We start from the raw sequence: 27,079 nt of genomic DNA on the forward strand, positions 1-27,079 counted from the left end.
GCGGAAAATTACGGCGATAATAAAACGGGCGACGAAGAGGGTGGAGCGCTACCCAGAATCCTCTGGGGTGCAGAACTGGCTGTGACACGCGCGACTGCTGCACGCTTCAAGACAAACGGCTTCAAGGACAGTGGGCTTCTAGCGCTGCAGATTCAGACAGTCTCTCTGACAGCATCCCCTACCAGCCACATAAATCTCCACACCGCTGCGCCTCCTGCACACATGTACTGGAAGAGCAGTGGGAGAAGCCTTCTACTTCTCAGCTATGGCCCCCCAACCCTAGTGCTGGGCAGCCACAGGACTTTTACTGGTCCTCAAAACCTAGCTGATAGTTTAGTCTGGGCTTTTCAACGAGGGGTGGGGGTTAGGGTCAGGTACTGTATGGGGGGTCCGTGATCACACTCTCAAACCTCAATCTTTATAAAACATACAAATACAACCGTTTTTAGCTTATGATGGGGGTCCCACAAATGCCTTTGAACAAATCAATAAATAAATCAATAAATAAAAAAGACCTTGTGGCTCTCAGGACCAGGGTGGGGGACCCATTGCTCCAAGAGGTGGGGCCTTTATTCTGAGGGGGCGGGGCCTTACCTCTGAGGTCCTGCCCGGAGCGTCCGGCCCCCGCGGTCTGCCGGGGCATCCGGAGGGAGGTGCGCAGCGGGGCGTGTCTCTGCTCATCCAGGTATGCCAGGTCCTCCAGGTGAGCCGAGCTGGTGGCTGCCATGACAACGAGAGGCGGAGCCAAAGGGTGAGAATGGAGAGGAGACAGAGAGAGAGAGAGAGGGAGGGAGGGAGGAAGATAGCAGCACAGGTAGAAAGAGGAAAAGTAGAAAGGGGCAGGGACGTTATAAGAGCAAGAGAAGAGAGGGATTTGGAAGAGAGGTAAGAGCTGAGAAAGAGGAGAGCAGAGTAAGAGTGAGGGGCGGGGCAGGGTATACTTCTGAACTCAGTTCTGTGTGTGTGCGTTTGTGTGTGTGTGTGTGTGTGTGTGTGTACACCTCTGTACCTGCGGGCACTCGTCTGCGTGGATGTGTTTGCGTGAGTGAAGAACAACGGGGGTTAACAGCACGCCCTCCAGACCGCCAAAGACTCATGCGCGTTTCTGACGTCAGCAAAAGCCAGGTGCTGGCGGTGCTGGGGGGGGGGGGGGAGAACCATGTGAGAGACAGAAAAAGTGAGTGATACTGAGAAAGAGAAAGATGAGTGAAAGAGGGAAGGTGAGAGAGTGGGAGAGACACTGACACAGAGTTATGCTGGTGAGTTGGGAGGCTCTATCCGGAAGCTTCCGCCTCCTTCCTCTCCCCTCTCACGCCGTTATGTGTGAAATGCTGAAAGTGTGTAGTGGCCACTGCATGGCGGTATTACCGCTAACCAGGACATTTACACACAGCTCTGAAAGAACAAGTAATCCCCCTTTCATTTCTTAAAGCCTGTTCAAATCAAACGTAGGAGAGCAGGTAAAAGAGAGAGCGAGACAGAGAAAGAGAGTGAGGGGGAGGGAGAGAGAGACAGAGGGAGAGACGCACCTTCCCTATAATGCACTGTTAGAGTAAAGACCTGCTGTCAGGAGTTTGTCAAGCAGAGGATTATGGGTATAAATTCTCTCGCGCTCGAATGGATAAACTCACAAAGCCTGGAGGTACCCAGAACCCCTCTCACTTCCATCATCCATCTTCCATCATAACGCACAGCCCCCCCCGTTGGAAGGGTTAACGTTCCCAAATCCCCCTCCTCCTTTAACTCCTTCATCAAGCCCCCCCAACCCAACACACACACACACACACACACGGGTTGGCTCTTCCCGCACTTCAAAGTTTGCCTGCTGCCACTCAGTCACGGGATCGGAGTGGTTAAGGCCAGGTGCTTTCATGTTCTCTGCTGTTCAGGCCCTGTCAATCCACACCTAGATTTATTCTCCTCCTGCACTCAGTCTCTGTCTCTCCGTCTCTATCCATCTCCCAGCAGCCTCTGACATTTCCATAAGCAGCTCTAAGCCTCTAAGGCCTCCTCTCTGTCTCTCTCAGGTGACTTGGGTTGCTCAGGCCGCTTCTGAAGGAGAAATGTGCGGATTCCCTGGTTTTGGACGGGAAAAAATTCTGTATTTCACAGTTCTGTTCAAGAGGCACAGGAGCGAGGAGGACGAGAGGATATTGAGCCAGCATACAGGATCCAAAAACGGCAGCGCTCTTATCAATGAGCAACTGCCTGGTATGCGTTTTTTTTTGTTGGCTTTTACGTTCATTAGAAACACATGCAGGTGGACGTGTTGTGAAGGCACTGAACCACTTACTCTAGTCTGGAGGAATTTCATCTATTTGTGTAACTGACTTATCATCTGCACCCGAGGGCTCAGGGCCCGGGAGTGAGCTGAACAGACGGCGCAGCCTCAGGGGCTCAGGGGACAGTTGGCATGCCCCTGATCATGATGCCCTGATCTCCTACCTTAATCTGAGCGCTTATGCTGAGAAAAACTGCTGCTGAACATCGTTGCTGTCCGAAAAGCAGCCACAGGTCACCCGCGCAAGACAAAAATAGAAGCTGATAGAAGTTTCTCTTTCCACGTCTTTACATGTAGAAAGAGCCAAGTTAAGTTTGTTATTCTAAGAGGACGCTGCTGCTAAAATTAGATATGGCTGGGATACAGTATACAGGCACATTCATACAGAATCAGAGGTTGTCAACAAGCACAGGTTATGTACAATAGATGTGAGACTACATGGTATGTGTAATATGTACTATAGACTGTGAATGTACTTTATATGGTAACGTTTAGCATATTGTAGTACAGTTTTTAGATTTCATAGTTCACTGTTGGTTTGCGGTTGTGAGCAAATTGAGCTCAAAATCTACTGGAGGGTGTGGGGGGGGGTGGTTATTGTTTTCCTCTGAGAACTTACCTGTCTCTCACCTGCACACACCTCTCTCCCTCTCTCTCATACTCTCACTCACTCACTCACTCGCCTCCTGCCTGCTAAACACTAAAACACACGGTAGCTCTGACTCCCTGAACAACGGCACAATCACTGCACACAGTGACAGGTACTGCGGATTATATGGCTGACAGTCTGCACTCCACAGCCATCATCACTGCAAAAATGTGCCAGTGAGGTTTGAGATGGGCGGGACCTGCTGCCACTGCTCTCCCCTGTATTACTAAAACAGACTCAGCTAATCGCAGCTTTACACATGATTATGAAGCACTGCCTTGCTAACAATGTTCTGTCATTTGAACAGTCAGCATAGGAGTCCATTCAGGACAGCAGCAGTGCACTACAGTGGCATTATAATGTGTTACAATGGCACTATAACAAGCTATAGTGGCCTTATAATGTGCTACATTGGCGTTATAATGTGCTACGGTGGCATTATAATATGCTACATTGGCTAAAGTGGCATTATAATGTGCTATAATGGCATTACAATGGGAACAGATGATGTATAGGCAGAGATTATAAATGGGCCTCTATGCATTGCTGGTGATGCTGCATTTTTGTAGTTCTGAGAGTAACACCGATGCTCTCCGCTACTTTATGTCACTCTGGATAAGAGTGTCTGCCAAATGATCACAGTGTAATCTAATGAGTTATGGGGGTGGAGCTGGTGGAGGTGGAGTCTCACCTGTCACAAAGTTGGGGTGGGGCAAGAGGCAGTGGCGCGGAGTTAGAAGCTATGGCGAGGTGGCGGAGGGGGAGGAGTCTCACCTGCCACAGAGTTGGGGCGGGGCATGAGGTAGAGGGGCGGAGATAGGAGCTATGGGGAGGTGGAGGTAGGGGGGGGGAGTCTCACCTGCCACGGAGTTGGGGCGGGGCATGAGGTAGAGGGGGATGGAGTGTACGGAGTGGGAGGACATGGTGTCCAGGTTCCTCTCGGGGATCTTGTTGAGGCTGTAGGTGGAGGCGGTCATGTTCTCGTCCACACGGTACAGGTAGGAGTCCACGCCCAACTTCTGCGACTGCCACAGCTTCAGGTTCCCGCGCGAGCCCTCGCCGTGCTTGCCCCCCCGCTCCACGTTCTCCGAATAGCTGGTCAGTGTGGCTGAGGAGCGACAGCGCAGGCTAGAGCGGTCACGTGTGCAAATTCACCCAATCACCACTCACCATTATTCACACTGAATCAACACTGAAGTTTAGTTACCTCATAAACAAATTACATTACATTTACAGACTACCTGAAACTAGTGCCATCATTAGCGCATAAATATATGAAAATGAAAAGCTCGACTTTGTCATTTAGCAATGGGGAATTCCAATATTAATTAAACCTTTGAGATTTAAGATCACCAATATGAGATTAGAATGTTCTTAAATGAACGTTCTAATACTGACATAACAATCACTACTGGTAACTGAAAACAATGGAGTTCTACTTAGAATTTAAAAAAAAAACACTCTTTGAAACACTGTTTGAAAGCGGTTGCCATCGGTCGGCAAATGTGCCTATGGCGGTTGTGTGATGGACATTTGGGTCACGGCAGCAATCGCTTGGCATTCAGCAGCCTCACCGATGATGCCGCTGTCCCTGCTCTCCAGGGTGGAGGTGGGGCTGGTGACGGAGCCGTAGGTGCAGTCCTTGCTCCCAGGGTTCCCCGGGGGGGCAGAGGGCAGGGTGGAGCAGGGGCTCCCGGCGGGTGGGGAGGCGGTGCTGCTGGTCAGGGTGGAGCACGGGCTGATCCTCTGGGTCCCCGACAGGCCCTGTCACGTGGAGGAAACCCCACGGTCAGGAAAAGGGGACGTGCTAACCGACGTAGCACTGCAAGTACTGCTACAGTCAAAAGTCAAGAGTACTCTTACGCAATGCGTCACAATAAGAGTTCTGTTGCCAAATCTGTGAGTACTGACACATAATGCATAACAACAGGAGAACTGTTACATAACAACATACTGTATACAACCAAGTACACTACAGTGATGTTACTTAACATGTCACAAGAAGAGCACTGTGATATCATAAAAGAAAGAACACTGACATCAGTACGTTATGGCAAGGGCACAGAAAGCAGCAGTGTTTTACAGAATAAGAGCTCACTATGCAGCAGTGTTTTACAGAATGAGAGCTCACTATGCAGCAGCAAGGCCTCGCCTCCCTGAAAAACACTGTACTGCTGCTGGAGAGCAACAGCTCCACTATTCACTACTGTGCACTGCTCTGCCAAGTGACTGTAACGTATGTAATGTAAAGAATGTAATGTAGTACCGCGTTCATTACACTCATCTCATTGCCTCAGAAGCGGTTTTGGGTTTTTCCCTGGTTCGTCTGACACACAGTGCGTTTGGTTCCTCTGTCCGTCCGTAGCACGCGCTTCACACGCTGGCGTGATTGACAGCTGACCTCCCGCTCTGTAGGGTGTTGTGCGTTCACAGCGGCTGACGCCTGAAGGCCTGTGTACCTGAGTGTGACTCCTGGGCGCTGGGCTGGTGAGAGAGCTGCTGACCTGGCACAGATTAATATCAATAAGGCGCGTCCAGCTTCCCCCCCCCGGAGGATCCCTCTCCATCGGCAAGCCCACACCGCCCCGCGACGGTGCCGCCGTTACCACGGTCACGGTCGGCCGGCAACGCCTCCCCGACGAGCCGCCGTCACACCTCTTGTAATGAATTGTTTTGTTAAAACCCGGGATCCGGATTAATGCCAGCAGGAACATGCATTCTGCTCCAGGCACTGTATGTACATCTTGATTGCTGATCTAGGCATGATTGTTTTTCCTCCTGTAAGCTTAAGTGCAGAAATAGCGTTGCTATTATCCGTCTAATGGACAGTAAAGATTTATATTGCGTCCCAAAGTGGTCTGACTGTGAGTCATAATGCTGCTCACATTCACTAGCAAGGACTCCTCTGGACAAAGAAAATGTGAAGAGGCTCAGCAGAGCTGTGTGTGGGAGGAAGGTTCTGCAGAACCTCAGGTGTGATCAGAGACCCTGAGCACGCCAGAGCGCTGTAAGCTATGTCCATCGAACGCTAAGTCGTTATTCGGCACGCCTTCTCACCGACCGTAGCGCCGCGCTGAAAATTCCCGTCACGGTTTGTTTTTCAAGATCTGGAGCGACCGGGGGGGAACAAAACACACTAAGGCTCTGTCTCAGGACCATACCCCTGCCCCTCCCCCCTCCCGCTCCTGGAACAGGATACACCCTACACTGCAGCCCGTCACGGCAGCGGGCAGGGGGCACCTTCTCCAAACGGGCGGTCACGTGACCTGGGTGCTGAAGCGCCGGTTGGTTAACTTCTCCCTCCCGTGACAGGGCCCTAATGCGCACAGCTGACAGCTGCTGGTGAAGCAGAGGGCTCGGCCGGCTGTTTCCGACGCAGTAAACGGTAACGATTCATGGAGAACGCTGCCCGGGGGGACCGGCGTGGTGATGGAAGGCCTCGGAGCGCGAGGGACGACCCTGCCCCCTCCCTGCTTCAGAAAATGATCCCAGCGACCTCCGGGGTCAAACCCAAATTCAATCTCACCGCGCGAAGCAGGCCTTCCAGAGCTGGGTACAGCACACAGGATGCAGACAGCAAGGGCTTAAGCTTGCGAAGTGAGACTGGGCACATTCAAGAGATGCCAGAGCTAATAAATCCACTGTTGAAGGATGCTGCAGTACAGCAGGCTGCTGCTGGATGAGAGGTATGTGGACGGCTACAGATAACAGCAGCAGGACAGAGCCGCTCGTGTCTGGAGCGAGGGAGCGGCTTCCCCGTGTCTCCGGGTCCCTGTGACGCTGCGCAGACAGGCCGATCCGATTCGCTCCAGGTGGTGTTTCAGCGGGTCGTCCCTCAGGCGTCAGCGCGGGGTCGAGCGCTCTCTGACCGCGCGTCTCTGAGAGGGTCGCAGCGAGGTGCTCGCCCCCCCAGAGTGGGTCCGTCCCGGAGGCTGGAGGGGAACACGTGCGCGCTTCATCTGCGCTGATCCTCCCGACGGTCCCCAGGGCGGCTCTCAGTCTCCCGGGTTAAACCCCCTGCTTCTCCTCTAATGAGTCAAAGCTGGCGAGGGAATTCCACCCTGCGGCCCGCTGTTTTCACTCTCCGTCTCGGAGTGCACTCGGGACAGGTACTGCCGCAGTCAAACACGCCGTGCTGTGGGCAGGCGCTGTCCAAGATTTGGTGAGAGTGAGGGAGCTTTATAAAACGGCAGCTATTCTGTAGTCAGTGAGGGGTTTCGGGACTGACTCTCATTACTGGAGGAAGTTAGCTGAGTGTGCCATGATGCCAGAATTAGGGGCGATATGAGGGAGATCTTCCTGTTCTAGGGTTTCAAATCCTGCAATTCAGTCCTCCGGCAGCAAGATGTCACTACTGCCTCCTCGTGTAGCCAGTTTCTGTTCCATCGTAAACAAAACTTTCACTTATTTACCTGAGTGAGCTCATTAGCCAACTTCAGTCTTAGCGACTGGGTTTTAAAACCTGTAAATCAGCTCTCTAGCAGCAAGATGGTGCTACTGCCTCCTAATGAAGCCACCTGTTGAGCCATCCTAAAAACAATACTTTTTGGAGATCATTTGTTTCCTGAATGGTTTTCGTTAGCCTACCGCTAGCCGTAATGGCTCTGTGTGTGTGGAGGGGGAAGCTCACCTGGCTGTCGTCCTGCTCCTCCATGCTGTACTGAGCTCCCGCCGGCCCCTCGCTCACTTTCTCGCCCAGCAGGAAGCCCAGCCGCGTCATCAGGGTGTTGGCCGCCTCGTCCACCGACGGAGGGGGCCCCAGCTCCGGGTTCGCCTCCCCTGGGGAGAGAGGGAGACGGCACGGCCGAGTCACAATGAGAGGCCAGAGCCAATCAATCAAGTCCATTAAACGATGACGTGTACGCTGCTACACAACGCAGACTGGGCTCGTTCTGCAGCCTTAAGTCCAGTCCAAGCTTTCTGTAGAAAAAGAATGAGTAAGAAACTAAAAAGAAGAGTACAAGTATATGTGTGTGTGTGTGTGTGTGAGCGTGTCTGAGTCTGTGTGCGTGCATGCTTGTGTGTGTGTGTGTGGGTGTGTGTGTGTGCGTGCATGCTTGTGTGTGTGTGTGTCTTGGTTGTTTGTAGGGTCTTTAGGCGTTGTTCTTAGGGCAGGTCATTGGTGTTAAGGTTGAACCACAGCCGATTGCATTCAGCTCATCAAGCACACCAATATAAACGCTCTTCCTGTCTCTGCATTCATTGTAGAACACCAGTGGCGAATGCATTAAGCTGCATTAAGACATCCCAGCCGTGGCTAACGTGAGAGTGTAGCGCCTACAGTTCTCTAGAAACACCCAGGGCATCCATATTCACAGCAGACCGCCATTTCTAATCCATCACACCCTCAACGGAGGTGAGCTCAGGTTCCTCTACACCCGCATTATTCCACATGACGCCACTTCTGAATCATACGACAACCCCAGGCTCAGGCTCCATACACTGTTATTCTCTGAGCCCGACAGAGAAGCACAGGCCTGCGCTCAGTCAACATTTGTCCTAAATGTTGACGGGCAAATAAACTTCCACAGCAATTCATCAGCGCTAATTGAAGGTCCGCTGCATTAGCACCTGTCACACGGGGGTGAACAGACCGGCAGTTGGCCTCTTATGGACCAGAACGCACACAAAATCCCGCCAATGAAACAGAATATAGAAGAGGAATGTGGACATACGGAATGGAACAGAACATAAATGAACGTTATTAATCCCCATTATGGAAATTTGATTGGCACCTGAAGCAGACGTTTTGTAATCATCCGCACAATCTCACTACAAACAGGCAAATTTGCAGTGCGGCAAATACACATGCAGAACAATAAAAATGTAAAATATTTTTATGTATAAATAAATAATTAAATGGATAAATAGAAGCAGTGGATATTGAGTAATGCTCAGAATACACACAGTACATTCTGAAGAGCAACAGGACTGGCTGGAGGTGGATTTCAGCATCACTCTCGTCAGCTCTAACCAAAAACCCCCACAGCGAAAAACGCAGGCGTAATAACCTTCCCCAAAATAGAGCCGTGATAACTCGGGAACAAGTTGACACTGTCAACCGCCGCTGCCAGTTCCCAAGAGCAGAACTGACACATACAGGCAGCTTTTTTTAAACAAGCCAATAACGGTTACAAAAACCCTCAAAAACTTCCATTGTGAATATCCTTTAATTATGCAGCATTGTGTTGAACTAGTAATTACACAATGAACACATTTAGCTACTAAATTCTATACTGAGATTCTGACAGTTTTAAGTCAAATTTCGGTAAATATAGGCATACGAAACTGGCATCTAGCAACAGCCAGGATCAGATCCAGACCTGCCACTTCCTGTCCTGAGGGGAGACTGCTGGGGAAAAAAAAGCAGGAAGCGAAATAAGGATACGGCCATCTGCCGCCTTACAACCAAACCTGTCCCCGTGCCTGTGCCCTTTGACCCCTGCTCAACAAAGCACCGGATCTGCAGAATAACTGCCTTTCAAGCCCAAGGTAGCACATTAGCGCTCAAAGGCAAATTAGCTGTAGGGTAACGAGTGGAGGGGGGGGGGGGGGACGGTTTGTAACCAGAGCAATTGGCGGATGAACAGAAAGAGAGAAAGGAGAAGGGGGCCAGGGGCAGCTGGTACCCCACAGCTCCATCGATGGCAGCCGACCAGGTGGAGCGGGTTAGCGTTCGCGGCGCTAACAAGCTGGGCGCAGGCCCGCGTGGCCTCAGGGCCTGGAATCGAGGATGGGGGCGGGGGGTGGGGCGGGGGATGGGGGTGTTTTGTCAGACTGCTGCTTCAGCCAGTTTTCATGAGCTATATTCATAATAGACTGGCACTCAACCTTTTCCAATTAAGATGAAGCTACATTCATGCTACCTTCTTTGATGAAATTGCACTATGTGCTAATGGCAGTCTTACGGAACATCCCTGAAACTAAAAGACCACCATGAGTCCATTAGAGGGGATCTATCAGTCAGACCCTCTTTATTCAACCTGTTTCCAGCCAGCCTGAAATCGAAATGGTGAGGGCTCGACATGGACACACACACACGCAGTACGCATACACGCACGCACATATGCACGAGCACACACACGCACGCACACACACACACACACTCACACCAACAAATATCCAAAATCCTCGGTGGGTAAGCAGCTCTGACCGTACACAGCGCGGTGTTCGTTATCCTCCCGGTTCCGTCCGGTTCGCGCGCACCCAATGACTGTGCGTCACAGAGAGTCAAATGGATGCCACTGCCGCGGTGATGGCTTCCTTCGGCGGGCAGACGGCACGGCGAGCGATGAGCATGTTAGTACTCATTAGTCAGCCGCTCCGGTAGGGACACGCCGATGCTATCAGTGCTGGAATGGACACCTTCCTTCTGGAATGGCTGCCAACCGTTTGTACTGTCACTCAGTGGGGAACACAAAGTGTGTGTGCGTGTGTGTGCGTGTGTGTGTGTGTGTGTGTACATATGCATCTGCGCATGTGTGTGTGCGTGTGAGTGTCTGTGTGTGGTGTGTATAGGAAGCCTGAGTGTGTATAGATGTGTGTGTTTATGGGAGCAGAGGGGAAACACACACACACACACACACACACACATGTAATTTGCGATGTGGGCGGCGGGTGTCTAAGGCACTGAGAAGAAAGCTTATGCAAATGCAGCCCCAAGGCACTCAGAATCCGATATAATGCTCAGTTTTAGGTATAATCCTGCTGCGGGCAAGGCAGAACTGCCCCATGCTACACATTCACAGACATCAATCCCAAAGAAACACAAGCTACCTTCTGCTACTGGAGACACTGCTGAAGAGTCAGTCAGACAATGTAAAATAAATGCACAAACAAACAAAAACATACATAGTGAGGCAAAAGACCAGCATCCACACAAGAGCTTGATTAAGTGCTGTGTACTGCTCATTTTACAATGAGCTACTACAAATCCCAGCACTGAACTCAGCAGCTCAAGGGTTCAGTCTTTTAAACCATGGAAACATTGTGATGTCCACAGATATTTTCAGGGAGATTAAGCAAGCAGTTCTACCCAGCTCCATTAGCAGGGATTTTCATTTTTTATTTTTATTTTTAGCAGGGATTTTAATGGAACACACACACACACACTATCACTCACCAATATCCACACATTCATTCCTTTTAACAGTGAGAGCCAAACTCAGGCAGCAAAGTGTGTTACTGCCCAGTGAAATTCAATCAGCACAAAATGGCTTTCGCCACAGCTAACATCTGGTAACACTACAGTTTTCCGATAATGACCGGAGATGAACAGTCCTGCAGTAGCAGGTCAATGGCAGTTTGTAGATGCTGTCTTTAACCGAACAGCACAGACCCATAAACAGCTCCTCCATTTTCATCTGGTATATAAGAAAACAATGCACTGACACAAGACTGAAACCACCACAGTTTTGTCCAACTCAATTAACAATGAATCACTTTCTCACTCCGGCCTATGTTCCAAAAACGCTTCTCCTTAACTCTGAATCAAAAGTCAATGCAAATGTTAATTACCATCTTCGCAAGAGACAGTTTGGCGAGTTCAGTGATGGCAAAAATGAACTTGCCAAACTGTCTTTCCAAACTTATTAAGTGAATATTAATGTCAAGGTATACTTATCGAATCCAGGCCTCTGCTTTAATGGGAAACCTTTTTTAAATACATTCTTTAATCAGGTAGAACAAGTGGGAATTAGACTCTTCTGCAGAGGTAAGCTGGGGAATCAGTGTGGGCGGGGCTTAAAGGAATCGCGCTGCCAGTCAGACGCAAGGGGACGATCGGGTGGCCGGACGCAGACGGCGACTCTGCGGGCATGTGACGAAGGCGGGCGGCTTACGAGAGGAACGGCAGCCACGCGCGCCGCAGGCAGAGCCAGGCCGAGCGCGCCCACGCTCCCACCTGCCCCCGTACCGCAGGCATCCGCAGACACACACCTGAGCGCACCTGCGTCTGCGCACAGCGCGTACGCCTTCTCAGCTCCCCACCAGCACATTCCACCGGGGCCTCTGCGTCGCATTTCAATCAGCGCGCCGTGATTAAACGAAACCGCCGTTCGGCTGCGCTTCTGTCCGCCATCGCCCGACAAGCGAAAATAACGTTAAAAAACCCCGCACGGCAAACAGTAAAACTCACTAATAGGGACCATTATTGCTGTAATAAATCGTCACGATTTGAAAAGCGTCTACTGTACATTCCCCCCGGCGCAGCACGGGGAACATGGGAGGCGATACGCGCTGCCACGGCGAGCGGCTTACTCATTCATCTTGGCTTCTCTCCGCTGCTTCTCGCTACAGTGAAAACGAGGGGGCAGATGGTCGTCATGGCAACTATCAGCCCACTAAGGAATGCTTTCGTGCCCGCCGAATCGCTTTTAATCCCCCCCCTCTCTCCCTGACCGTTGAAGGATTGGCCTGTACACCTACATCTGGTGTGACCCCCCCTTCCCCATGCAGGGAGTTGGAGTCCCAACACAGGGAGGGGGGGGGGGGGGCTAACCACGAAGACCTGTGCAAGAGGAGCATGTACATAAGACTGCATTCTAGTGTGCGCATACAGCAGGGTGGATAAGTGCTAGCACACTAAAGTGCTAAGCCATTCTATTTATGCACCAAGCGTCATGCTGCTGCTGAGTTATCCTGTCAGGCGCCTTTTTGCCCCAGCTATCTCCCCCGCCTTGTAATACCAACAGGCTGGAGAATCTGAAGAGGCGACGCACTACGGGGTTTCCGCGTATGAAGAAGTGCTGTCACTGAACAACCGCAGCCAGGGCGGTGTCCAATCTGCCCTCACACACAGGTAGAGTCCGCCCATGCACCAGGGTCTGTGAGTTTGTCTACAGAAGGGTGTGCACCCCTTCCCGGGCAGACGGGGGCTCGTAAAGGGATCAGACGAACTGCAGGGGTCTGGAGACGAGGGACGGGGAGAATTTCAGCATTGGGAATGTGGAGGGGGAGCCGGGGGAGGGAGGGGTGGCTCTGACTGATTTATAAGGGACCGTGTCAGCACCAGTCCTTCTGACCCCAGCTTGACCGAGCCGGTCTGATTCACGGCAGGGCCTAGCTGACAGAGGAACAAGCCAAGCCAACAGCATACCACCTCACACCACTAATGCTATGACCAGGACCCTCACAATGCTAACGCTAGCATGACCAGGACCCTCACAATGCTAACGCTAGCATGACCAGGACCCTCACAATGCTAACGCTAGCCTGACCAGGACCCTCACAATGCTAACCCTAGCATGACCAGGACCCTCACAATGCTAACGCTAGCATGACCAGGACCCTCACAATGCTAACGCGTTTCAATATTAGGCCCCGACCCAAAGTTTGGGAAATACTGGTATTGCGGACAAGTAATGCACTCTACTTTGCTCAATTTGTGGGAAAAAAACCCAACCAAGAGTCTGAACCTGAAACAGCCTAGTTACCAGAGCCAATACATGACATATTCATTCAGCAGGTGAAAAAAGGACAACAGAGTAAAATAGGTCAATAAAAGCACCAGTAATAAAGGAATAGTGACTCTAGCAAGAAGCACTAGAATCAAGCACACTGTTAGCTTAGCATAGCATTAACATGTCCTGCTAACAGAACAGCAGATTTAGACCAGGTCTCTCTCCACAGTCTCTCCCCTGTTCAGTAAAGCATCCGCATTTCCCCAGAAATAGAGGGCAGGGACTGGAAGTCAGGTCAGGTCGCTCATTATTTGGACAGGGGGGCGGCAGCCGTGCCAAAATAACCCCGATGGCCCATCCTGACCCTCGGCCCCCCACGGGACCCACGGGCCACTGGTCAGGCTCTGTGGGGGCAGCCGCATATCGGGTGTTAAACTCATACAGCCCCTACACACCTGTCCCAAGGGACCCCCCCAGGAAATTCCAGAGGGGTGGGGGTGGAGGGGGGGCAGTTTTAGAAGAAATAAAGACCATTACCAAAATGGAATACACTGCAGTAGACTGTAGATGGACTGACAATCAAATGCAGGATATTCAATTTTGGTAATTAAATTCGATTTTTTTTTGACAGAAAGTGACAAATATAATGCATATGTAGTTTTTATTTGGCCATATATTGTGAAATATTGCAATATCTTGACAATATATTTTATTTAAATGTATTTTTGGTGTATCCCACTTCCTTGAGGGGAAGACAGAGGCCAACCAAACTCCAATTGATCAATTAAGTCCTGCCTCAGCATAATCAACAATTCTGTTCAATCACAGCCATCAAAGGCATTGCCATTATTATTATTATTATTATTCTGTAACACGACACACAAATTCTGACCTATTCTGCCCTTCACCCTTCAAAAAAGAAAGACCAAAAAACAAAGAGCACCAAAAGTGCATTTCTGAATTTGTTCCCGAAGCTAATAAACGGTTGCAAGCTGGCTGCTTTCTCAGCTCCAGACGTTTTCGCCTCCTATCGAGCCTGTCCTTCAGAGCGTGCCCAGCGCACCAGATGCCACGCCGTTCCGGCGATGCCAACTGGCCTGCGAGACGTTTGGCCGGCTGCAGCTCTGCCTGTTTACTGTCTGCTTTTCGCTCACCTGCTGGCTATGCGGACGTCTCTGTGAGCGCGCAGCTGTGAGGCACTTCCCAATGACAAGCACTGTCTGCCTCGCAGAGCCAAACCCAACAGAACACAGCCCAGAGCTTAGAGTATTAACTACCACAGCAGCGCACTGAAGAACATAAAAACAGCGTCACCCGCTTCATCTTCAATCCCATCGTCCTTCCAACTCAACTAACGCTTTCGAACAGGACTTTCATTGAATTCAGAAGTCAAGTTACACATGAGGCAGTTGTTTTTTTTCTTCTTCTTTATAAAACTTGCATAACAACAGTTAAGGAAACATACTGACCATCGAGAGTTCTGCCTCATATAAGACACCATAACAGAAATCCACATGCTGGGCTATTAGAACCTTAACAATGGCAATGACAAAGGTGAACCAATCAGGCGAGAGAACAGGCACTGTACAGCCTCACACACAACCGAGGACACCCTCGAGGGTACGCCGGATTATACACTGCTCACCCAGGGTGAGACGCTGGGAAGTTTTGCATTTTGGGAGGAATCTCATCATCCTGCCCTGCCGAGTCCACAGCGAGGACGGGACGGCCAGGTGTGCCGAAAGGCAGAGTCTCTGAGACGCAGGCTCGCGCCGGCTGATCTGTGTGGAATCCGGCTCTCACCCCACTACCAGGAATCCCGCTAGCAGACCCGGCACAGGGCCTGCTGGTCCGACCTTTTCATCTGTGTCTGATATCACAGCCACTATTGAGCTCACCCTGCTGAGCGCGACCATCGCAGCTTTGTCAAAGTCATAAACATTCTTCTACAGAGGGTAGAGACCTTCACCCGCAATATCAAATTCTTCGCAGATATTTGATATTTTTATGAAAAAATCCAGAAGCACTTTGTTCCTTCTGCTGTAGAGACAGGTGCTTGCGGGTAACACAGCTCCTGTTATTGGCAGTGACGCTCGCTGCAGAACCCGAAGCTCACTGCAGCAGCAAAGAACATTTATGAACCCAAGTGAATCAGTCGAGCACGAGGAACATCCATCTTCAAATGAGATACTTCCACAGCCGTAACAGAGACACTTCTTGCACTTCCTCTTTAAAACCCAGCGTCAAACTATCAACAGCCCCACCCCAGAGCTAATGCATGGACAGATTCATACCTACATAAATCCACAGTGAACACAGGTCATTTAAATAAGGCCGTACCGTTGCTATAGGAAAAGGCAGTGAGGCTCAAGGGAGGCTTGTGTGGGTGCACCAGAGTTGAACGGCTGAAGGAGGGAGCCACTACCTCACCCCAGAGAGACCCGGCCACACCTGTACCAGGAGAAACTAGCCACACCTGTACCCAGAGAGACCAGCCACACATGTACCAGGAGAGACCAGCCACACCTGTACCAGGAGAAACCAGTCATACATGTACCAGGAGAAACCAGTCATACATGTACCAGGAGAAACCAGGCACACCTGTACCAGTAGAAACCAGGCACACATGTACCAGTAGAAACCAGTCACACCTGTACCAGAAGAAACCAGCCACAACTGTACCAGGAGAAACCAGCCACACCTGTACCAGTAGAAACCAGGCGTACCTATACCAGGAGAAACCAGCCGCATCAACAAACAGAACAAAAAACAAGGCCAACACCGACGGTGGCTGTAAGGCAGGATGGCGGTGTTGTGCGACTAGCGTGGCGTAGCACTAATGTCCCTGGCTGATTGAGTCAGCCTTCTCGATCACATCGCTCTCCCACTCTCGCCGCGTGCCCGACCGATCAAGCTTGCGTAACCAGGGCCGACCGCCGCCCCGTCTCCAGCTGTGCGTCTCCGTCGTTCGTGACGGCTGCGCGTCTGGCGATGGCGCGGCGGTGGGCGCGGGGGCAGGGCTGAACCGCGACGTTAGAGACGGTGACGCCGAGGTGCTAAAACAAGGCAGGTGGCAGACGGTGGGCTTCGCTAAGAGGAGCTGGCGCTCGTCCTCGGTCCTCACCTCCGCCTCCCTCTGCGGCGGGCACAGAGCCGGCCCCGCGGCACTCCAGTGACGCATGCCAGCAACCGGCTGGGGGAGGGGTCAGGCGGGTGACTCCGGTCGTCATGGCACACCCCCTCACGACGCCACCCTCAGAAACAGACATTTCAATTGCAGCTCTCGCGTTAGTCCTCGACTTGCTGAAATCCTGGTGGAAACCCTTATCGCGGGATGACGGGATTCGAGAAGGCAGCGAGCCCCCTCGCGAAAAAGGCGTGTCCATGGAGAGCGAGGTTGGGGTGCGAGGGTCAAACGGAACAGCTGAACGGGTCGGGTGGAGAAGCGCCGGCCCCGTCCCTTGCACACCCACCCTTTAGCTGTTGAGTCGTGCCGTTCTATCCGGAATCTTCCCCCATTTTGTGGTTGTGGAGGGAGGGGGGTGCAGCTGCTCCTCAGGATTTAAGATGCGCCACTGGCTCCTCAAAACCAAAAGGAAACGAGGAGAGTTTTGGTCCAAGAGCCGCAGCAGGAGGGAGGGAGAGGAGAATAACACAGGGGTGGCATGAAACTCCAAAAACTCAGGGACCTCACTGCACTGCTCGGTGACTCGAGAAACACACACACACACACACACACACACCTCAGCCAGGTGTGTGTCCAAGACGCTCAAACATGCAGGTGGTTAGGTCTGTGATGGAGCAGGAGGGGCAGCTGACTGAGGCAGAACGGATCCAGGAGGGGCAGCTGACTGGGGTAATATGGATCCAGGAGGGGCAGCTGACCAGGACAGAACAGATCCAGGAGGGGCAGTTGACCAGGGCAGTATGGATCCAGGAGGGGCAGCTGACCAGGGCAGAACGGATCCAGGAGGGGCAGCTGACCGGGGCAGAACGGATCCAGGAGGGGCAGCTGACCAGGGCAGTATGGATCCAGGAGGGTCAGCTGACCGAGGCAGTATAGATCCAGGAGGGAGAGCTTACCGGGATAGTATGGATCCAGGAGGGGCAGCTGACCGAGGCAGTATGGATCCAGGAGGGAGAGCTTACCGGGATGGTATGGATCCAGGTTGGGAGTCCTGGCAGGGGAAGAGGTGTGTGTAGGGGAGCCAAGCTCCGAGTCTGGAATGCGAGGGCCCTCCACAAACTTTGCTTTCCGTAGCGGGGCTGGGAGCAAGAGAATGCACGTACACAGAGAGAGAGACAGAAAGAGAGAGGTAAAGGGGGAGGGAGAGAGAGGTATTGGGAGACAGAGAGAGGTACAGGGAGGCAGAGAGACAGAGAGAGAGAGAGAGAGGAAGGGCTTGTGAGTGAGGGTAGGCCCAAAGCACAGATGGAAATGCTTATCAGAGGTGCGAGGGGGAGGTCGGGGGGTTGGGCTACCCGAGGGTTGTGTTACCCAGTTGTTGGGACACAGGCGCAAGGCTGAGTTGGGAAGTGGGGTCACTGCCCTTTGACCCCGCTGTCCCATGCACTGTCTGCAGTGAGGGGTCACTATGGGATGGGAGGGGGAGTTCGAGGGATAGAGTTTCACACTCTAAAAGACACACAATCCCAGATATTTACACGTGCTTTTTCATCAGAGGCCAGGTGCTAATGACTCCTCCTATGCAAGCTGCTGCCTATTGTCCACATTTCAACAAGCCCCTTCACTAGGGAACACAACAGCTGTGACTCCGACTGTCAGCACACCCAATGCACACAGCTCTCGAAACTGCTATCGTGGGGAAGTCTAAAGTGTCTTATGTCAAAAAAGCGAGGGAAAAACTGAATATTTATTTTGAAAAAAGTTCCAGAACCCTAATAGCTGCATAATGTCCACATTTGTAACCCTTTCTTGAATTCATTTAAGCATTCAAAATGGATGTATTCAAACAGTATGCATGTGTTGCATATCATTCTGTCGAACAGCACAGACTGTCTCTCTCTCCCCCGCCTGTGCCACCCAAGTCCCTCAGAAATCCAGAGGGTGAGGGTAGAGTGAACGTTACCTCAGAATAGTGGGTTCAGAGGTCAGCCCGGTATTGCTGCTGGTTAGACTCTACGGCCCCTATTCAGGTAACGAAGCTCCCCAAATCCAAATCCGCACCCCGTCTCTTCTTACCCCCGTGACAAGGCTGGCAGCGTGACAGACGGCCCGTCTCTCAGCAGGCAGGGACTGAAAATCAGCGCAGCTATGCGCAGAGCTTCGCAGCTCTGACAGGAGTCAGCCATCATGCAGACCTGGTGTCTGTGAACAGCTGAAATATTCTGCTGCATTGCCTGTCTCTGGGGAGAGGTGGGGGGTGAGGGGGGTGGGGGAGGCGGGGGTTTCTGTTGGGTTTTTTTTCCGCAGACTGGCAGACATCTTACCCTATCATTACAAAAGCCGAAGGAGGTTATTAGCAACCAAATGAAGCTGTTCGGTTATTTGCTTAGGGGAAAGTGGGCAGAACAACTGGCCTCTCCCCATCCCAGAGTTTGGCAATTGGCGCACCAATACCACCGGATAGTTTTGCAGATCGTGCGGAATACACTACGACAACGGAGATCACTACTGCAAAGAGAAGAGTCATTCAGAACTTGCGAATGGCTTTCCCCATTGTCTGGTAATACTGCACAGAAAAACAGCCGTTATGCCATGAAAAAATTCCAACAAGCTCGTCTGGCTCAGAAACTGGCTGAGCAGAACAGCCATGAGCCTGCTAGTATTTATTTTATAAAAACAACGAAACACCTAACCATCTAGTCTTACAATGTATATTTTCACATAGTAAATTATTTAATGTAGCAAAGCTAAGACTATATTGCATTCTGTATAGAGAAACAATGCATATCAAGACAGGATTTGTAAAGCAGCCAAGCTGTGCTGGAGTTTGTGTTCCACGGATCAGCGGCAGAAGCAGATCATTTCTTTGTCTTTCAGTTACTCAGAACGCACATCGAATCTAAACCGCTTAAGAACTCCATTTAATTAATTTCAGTGGAAACACTTAAAAGAGCAGCCGCTGAACACGAGTGAGTGAGCATCTGCAAAGATGATGACGGGCACCTGCAAAGATGATGAACTCTAATGAAGAGGTGCTGAGTTACTGTACTCCATGTGCATATTCGTTTTTTTTTCTTCTTCTTTTTTTTAGCAAATTAAAAGAATTTTTAGCTTTGCGCCAACTGTCATTCAAGGCCTATTCCTTTTTCAGAAATTTGCCTTGCCTTTGAAGCAGCTATTGTTTCTTTCCCTTATCTGATGCTTTCCAAACTGTCAAAAAACTGTTTAAATGTGATCCCAAAACTACTTAGAAGTGCAAACAAAATTATGATTAATCATGACTGATTGTCTGAACTATATGATTAATCACAACCTACTGTTTCAGAATTTAATAGCTCAAAACCAGCACATTTACTGTACTCACATGACTCACAGAAACAGGCCTAACAAACCAGCTAGCATCCCAGCATGCTTCACTCTCTCCCTCCCTTCATCAGACTACCGCACACACACACGCACGCACACACACACACACGCACACACATAATATGAGCATACAGGCAGAATACAGATGAGCAGTGGGGGCTATGGATCTGGTCCTCTGACCACAAAGCTGTTGCTTAAAAGCCCAGCTCAGATTCTCCTGCTGTGCAAGAAAAGTTTCCCCGGAATACTGTAAACGCTTCCAATTTCTCACAGCACTTAGCTCGTCCCACGCTTATCCAAGCTGCAATGCAACAACGTGGAACACCTCTCAGTTCCATAGAAAATAAAGGTAAAGAACCTAGCTTCGGGCTCCCATGAGCAGCAAACGTCATTACGCACACCAGAGACTAGTGTCAATTCAGCGCTAAATATAGATGGCAGCTCACAGCTACCTTGCTTGCTAATGCAAGGGCAGTGATCTTCAGAGGGACGGTGGCAGTTACATGTGCGGATTCTGAAAGCTATCACAGTGGTCTCAGACAGAGAGGGGATTGCAGGGAGAGCGTGCCCCGAGGGCCAAAGTTTGCCCCAGATTTCTGTCGATGCCGGGGCCGGTGTTCCGTCCGTCACCCCTCACTACGGAGGGGTCAGATTCCCACCGTGACCTGTGGCAGCCCATGGATAGGGCAGCTCAATGAGTTCCCCTCCTCTGTGACCCCCTTGCCCCCCTGTCACCGTCTCACACACCTGTTTTAACAGTTTCTCCCTTTTTGTATGATGTGCCAGTGTACCAAAAAGCGTCAGAGAACTTTTGAGATGGAGTCAATCAGACTCTAGCGATGCTCAGCTCAATCATGAGTCCGGGTCAAAAGGGATGCTGCACAGTACCGGAGCAGTGGGGCCGGGGGGGGTCATAAAAAAGGGTGAAGACCTTGACCCCCACCAGAGCACAAGCATGCAGGTCCACACACCACTGAGGAAGAGTCTGCTGCTGTCAATCACTTCTTCCCGCTCCACAACAAGGTCCTGACCTCTGACCCCTGCTGAAGCTCACGCCTGATTGGCTCAGACCAGATCCTTCAGCCGTTTAGCCTAGCAGTTCCTGCATTCCTTTAGTCTTCTCTAATTCCAAAATCCAGGAGCTTCGGCTGCAACATTATGGTTTATAAACATTCATGAAGTACTGTCGCAGCATACTCACTGCCTCAGTACTGTCTGCGGCCACACCCGCTCATTAGTATTCAAATGATACATCAAATTGGAACACTTCAACTTGGTAACTATGGAGACCTTCACTGATAATAATACAGAACTGGGCATCTGGTCACTCTGGAGAGGAACACTGCATGTAGCACAGATTGTCTAGTGCAGTGGTAACCAACCCTGTTCCAACTAATTTGGCATGCCTGATTCTACTAATTAGCAACTCAACCAGATCGCTAGCTGTTGAATGAGGCATGCTTTGTTAGAGTCGGAGTGAAAACCTAGAGGACGGTAGATTTCCAGGAACAGGGCTGGTCTAGATAATCTGTGCTACAAGCGATGTTCCCCCTCCAAATTCCCAGCATTCCGAAATTATGTCCTCCCGTCGCCACCCAAGACCAAACCGACACGGTTTTCATGGCGGCATGTCAGATTTCACTGCTCTCACACCAAAGGCTCCGAGCTTCGCGATTTCCAAACCCGACGCAGTAAGGATCCCCTTTCACGCGCAGGAAAGATTAATGAGAGGAAGCAGGAAGCCCGACGACGTCCCGCGTGGCTGAACATCGCTCTTCTCCCGACGACGCTGATCAGACGCCGATGGCGAGCTCCCCCTGCCATGCCCCCCCCCCCCCCCCATGCAGGTGGAGGCTGGGGGTTCGACAGCCCCGCCCACGTATCCGTTCTCCTGACCCTGAATATCAGCCCTACCTGACACTCCATTAATAAGCTGTTGGGAGCAGCTAGACATGAAGGTGTGAGAGTGAGACCTGCGCCAGTAAGGTGATTCCACAGCTAGGCTGGCTGTAGGGTCACGTCCAGGTCGAGTAGCGTTCCTGCACTTACCTGTGTCCCCCTGAAAATGAATTCTGTTCCTGTATCAGCTCTTTCAACGTCAATCCGAACCTTCAGCACAAATTTCCAATGTGATGCAGATTCTAATCTAGATTAATTCTTTTAAGGGGTTAACTGCTATAATGTCAATGTAAAGCTTCTATAAATAAATAAATAAATAAATAAATAAATAAATAAATAAAGACTTTTTAAAGAAACACAATCAGAATTGTATTATTTTTGAGAACATGTTGTACTATTTTTGAGAACATTTTTTTTATTTTCCTTCATTTCCTCTCAGACACTGAAGTCTCCCAGCTTCTGCTCACCCACCGCCCTACCACCTGCGCCCTCGACCCTATCCCCTCATCTCTCCTTCAAGCAATCACACCAGACATCCTCCCTTTTGTCGCCTCCCTCGTGAACTCATCCCTATCTTCTGGATGTTTCCCCTCATCCTTCAAGAAGGCCCACATCACCCCGCTGCTGAAGAAACCCACACTAGATCCTTCAGTCATTCAGAACTACCGCCCGGTATCTCTCCTCCCTTTCCTATCCAAAACACTCGAACGTGCTGCATCTAACCAGCTCTCTGCTTATTTCTCTGAGAACAACCTGCTTGATCCCCACCAGTCTGGCTTCAGGCCTGGCCATTCGACTGAGACTGCACTCCTCTCGGTCAGTGAGTCACTCCATGCCGCACGAGCAGCCTCCCTCTCCTCTGTCCTGATTCTCCTAGACCTCTCCGCTGCATTTGACACTGTGGACCACTCTACCCTCCTGTCCTCCCTGGCAGCAACAGGGATCCGCGGCACAGTCCTTGACTGGATTGAGTCCTACCTCTCTGACCGCTCCTTCCAGGTTGCCTGGGCGGGTAAGGTATCACCACCTCGTCCCCTCACCACCGGAGTTCCCCAGGGCTCAGTCCTTGGTCCCCTTCTCTTCTCCATGTACACCAGATCCCTTGGCCCTGTAATATCTGCCCATGGCTTGTCCTATCATTCCTATGCCGACGACACGCAACTCTTTCTCTCCTTCTCCCCATCGGACACACAGGTCCCCGCCCGCATCTCCGCTTGCCTGAGGGACATACAGAGCTGGATGGACAATCACCACCTGAAGCTCAACCCGGGAAAGACAGAGCTAATCTTTATTCCTGCTCTATCCTCTCCCCTCCTCGACTTTTCCATTTCCTTAGGGACACCGTAGTGACATCATCACCCTGCGCCAAGAATCTCGGAGTGATGATGGACAACAGGCTGTCTCTCTCCAACAACATTGCAGCAGTAACCCGGGCATGCAGATTTTTCCTATACAACATCCGCAGAATCCGCCCCTTTCTCACCACCTACTCAACCCAGCTCCTGGTCCAAGCAATGGTTCTATCCCGCCTGGACTACTGCAACTCTCTTCTGGCTGGACTACCGGCATCTGCCACCAGACCCCTGCAGCTCATTCAGAATGCTGCGGCTCGTCTGGTCTTCAACCTCCCCAGACACTCCCACGTAACTCCCCTGCTCACTACCCTCCACTGGCTGCCTGTTATAGCTCGCATCAAATTCAAAACATTGGTTCTAGCATACCAGGCAGTCAAGGGATCAGCCCCAGCATACCTTCAAAAGATATTCAAACCCTACATGCCAGCCAGATCCCTCCGTTCTGCTACCTCAGGACGCCTAGCACCTCCCCCTCTTCGCACCTGCACTTCCAGAACACGTCTCCTCTCTGTTCTGGCCCCACGATGGTGGAATGACCTCCCTGTGGAGGTCAGAACAGCTGAGACTGTGACCCATTTCAAACGACGACTGAAGACCCACCTCTTCAGGCTGCACCTCTCCCCATCCCTTCCCCCCTGTAAATGACTAAACTTAGGGTTGTAACTAGGCAGCTGTTTAATAGGTGACTTAGTTGATGCGCCAGTCTTAACGACTACTTGTATTTTTATTTATTTTTATTTTTCCATAGATTGCGTTGTTGCCGTTCTCGTTGTTAGTGTTAATCAGTTTAACCACCAGGGTCCAGGTTGAACTATGCGGTTGTTCCCTGTACTTGGACCGGTACTTCTCTCTAGGGGTTTCGTCATACTTGTTCCTGGTTATGGTTATACACTTTGTTGTACGTCGCTCTGGATAAGAGCGTCTGCCAAATGCCTGTAATGTAATGTAATGTAATTTTAGCTTTCCTATTTTGCTGAACGTTTTTAAGGAGCGCTCCTCTCACACTGTTCTCCGGAGGGCGAGGAGGCGGGCGGTGCGCGGCTCCCTCCCTCTCGCGGTCCGTTTGAAGAGAATGGCAGCTAATAATAGCGCGGCGCGGGTTCAAAGCTCTCCCGCCGATCCGCTCCTTTCCCGCGGCGCCGAGCCGCCACGTTTCCGCGAGCGCGCGCGGATTCGGGGACGGAAACTTTCCCGTCTGCCAGATCCGCTAATTGGACGGGAGATCAAACGGCGCCTAGCGCTTCCCGGGTCTCCGACGTCGTCACCAGGGGGGGACGCTCCGCAGGGCCGGTCCGCTGCTCGGCGCCGCTTCAAAACAACCGGAGCAGGGGCGCGGGAAAGGGCCGAGAGGCTCAGCGAATCCCGGACCGTTCACCCGTTCGGCACGAGGACCTCGCGCGTTAAGCTTCCGTATCCCAGAGGGATCAGCTTCGGTCCCACTCCCGCGTTTCCCGACATCGCTACTTACTGAAAAGGGAAGTGGCACCGACCTCCACATTTTAAATTGTGATAAATAATCAAAACAGAAGCTTTCAATGTATTATTCAGTGACCATTTGCTTCTTTTATTTATTAAAAGCGTATTTCTTTCAAAATATAAATGTCGGGGTCTCCATTTGCAAAGCAGTGCCCAGGAACAATAGAGAGCAGAAGCAGAAGGGGAACCATGGGCATGCAGGTTCCAACATCAATGCCGTGCCCCTCAGAAGGTACTACTCCTAAACTGCATCTCACTGCACAAAAGGACAGCACATCAAACTGTGCATTTCCTCCGATGAGAAAATATGTAATGAAAAGATTAGCATCACCAATACAGTCCCCAGATTCACAAAGCAACAAGTGTTTAGGGCCTACTAAAACTTTTCATCAATTTTCACTCTGCGTGGGCCACAAGATGAGGATCTTCATCAACAAAGGCTTGTTTCCACTCTGTCTGTGGTCAGACCCTCTAAAGTTTCTACGTGAACACAGGCTGGATATCCTCGAAATCGAAAGACAAACGGAGTCTCCACAGCAACAAAACCCTCAAAAATGAACAGACTGACACTCTGCACTTCCATTAATTACAACAAAAGGCCCAGAGAATAGAGATCGAAAACACTAGTCCTACCGGATTTGCTCTTCACACCATGAACCATTGTACCGGTGGGGGGTAGGGAACAGGGCCATGTGACAGCTTTGAGGAGGTGCCTTGATGCCACGTTTTCACCCTTTAAAAAAAAGACTCTTTCATGTAGCTTGTCATAGATGAATAGTGCGTGCCCGTTGCCAGGGCAACAGTTTCCAGCTCAGCCTGGCCGGAACCCTCGCCCCCGGTCTCCTGGTTGTTATTTCCGAATCAGGAAAATAACGGCTCTCTACAGGTGAGGGCTGAGTGGGTGTTTGGCGGGAACACTGAAGGCGAGGGCCGGTCGGATGTATCTCCTTCCCTAACGCAGTGACAGCTGGCTCTGTCGCTCCCGCGAGCTTTCTCTGTGCAGTCGCGTCTCCCCGGGGACCAGCGTGAGCCGCTGATGATGTCACGCGTTCCCATGGACACCCTCCTGAAACATTCTGTTCTCTCTCTGCAGCGGAGAGTGGGACTGTTCTCAGGATGCATGAGCGAGGAGGAGAATATTCCCACACACACACTACACCCACACACACACACACACACACACACTACACCCACCCACACACACACACACACACACACACACACACACACACACACACACACACACTGCACCCACCCACACAGACACACACACACACTACACCCACCCACACACACACGCACACACATATACACACACACACAAACACCCAAACACACACTACATCCACCCACAGAACACACACACACAAACACCCACCCACACACACGCGCACACACACACACACACACACAAATACGCACATGGGTACACTGGCACACACACAAAAATAACATGCATATACACAGTGTACAGAAAGGGGCAGAACACACACACTAAGAGATGGGGCACACAAGGCAGGAAAAACAAGACTAGCAACGGCTCCACATGAATACGGAAGTGGATCTCCCAGCATGCAATGCAGGGAGTGGGAAAACCTATCACTCCATCACAGCCTGTACTGCTTCATCCATCCCTCCATCATCCATCACTCCATCACAGCCTGTACAGCCTCATCCATCCCTCCATCACTCCAACATCCATCACTCCATCACAGCCTGTACAGCTTCATCCATCCCTCCATCATCCATCACTCCATCACAGCCTGTACAGCCTCATCCATCCCTCCATCACAGCCTGTACAACCTCATCCATCCCTACATCATCCATCACTCCATCAGCCTCTACAGCTTCATCCATCCCTCTATCATCCATCATCCATCACAGCCTGTACAGCCTCATCCATCACTCCATCACAGCCTGTACAGCTTCATCCATCACTCCATTAAAGTCTGTACAGCTTCATCCATCCCTACCAATGCCAGGCCTCAGCCGCTAACCCTGCTAACCCGGCGTTAGCACAGAGGAGCCGGCCATCGCCTTCACATTACAGGCATTTAGCAGACGCTTTTATACAGATACATAGCATTTACATTGCATCGATTTATACAGCTGGAATGCAATGCAGGTTAAATACCTTGCTCAAGGTGTACAACACGGGAATTGAACCTGTGACTTTACACAACCACCTCCGTTCCCATTATACTACACTGGAACCCTTCCCCACACAGCTCAACACATCCCAACGCTGAGGTAACAGGGACAGGCCCTGACCTCAGAGTGGGGTCAGTAAGAGAGAGAGGCACAGAGGGAGGAGGGAGAGAGAGAGAGACAGAGAGAGAGAGCAGGGGAAGAGAGAGTAGAGAAGAGAGAGAAGAGAAAGAGAGGGATTGAGAGAAAGAGAGAAAGAAAGAGGGATAGAGAGACAGAAAGCGATAGAGGGAAAGAGAGAGTGAGGCTCACCGTTCTCAAACCACAGCCCACACTGCGCTGAGCTGGAGTGGTATACCTTCCCTGTCCCCTTCCCT

The 27,079-nt window shown here is 51.1% G+C and overlaps 1 protein-coding gene across 1 annotated transcript in view; it reads right to left on the bottom strand.

Moving 5' to 3' along the window:
• Positions 1–27,079, bottom strand: part of LOC135244208 (protein TANC2-like) — a 157,371-nt gene that overhangs the window by 23,565 nt on the left and 106,727 nt on the right. Inside the window, 5 exon segments of the mRNA XM_064316499.1 lie at positions 595–720; positions 3,790–4,038; positions 4,505–4,694; positions 7,561–7,709; positions 17,480–17,596. Of these exon segments, the coding sequence (XP_064172569.1) occupies positions 595–720; positions 3,790–4,038; positions 4,505–4,694; positions 7,561–7,709; positions 17,480–17,596 (831 nt within the window).

Source organism: Anguilla rostrata, chromosome 17, assembly GCF_018555375.3.
Source record: "Anguilla rostrata isolate EN2019 chromosome 17, ASM1855537v3, whole genome shotgun sequence".
Classification (NCBI taxonomy): Eukaryota; Metazoa; Chordata; class Actinopteri; order Anguilliformes; family Anguillidae; genus Anguilla; species Anguilla rostrata.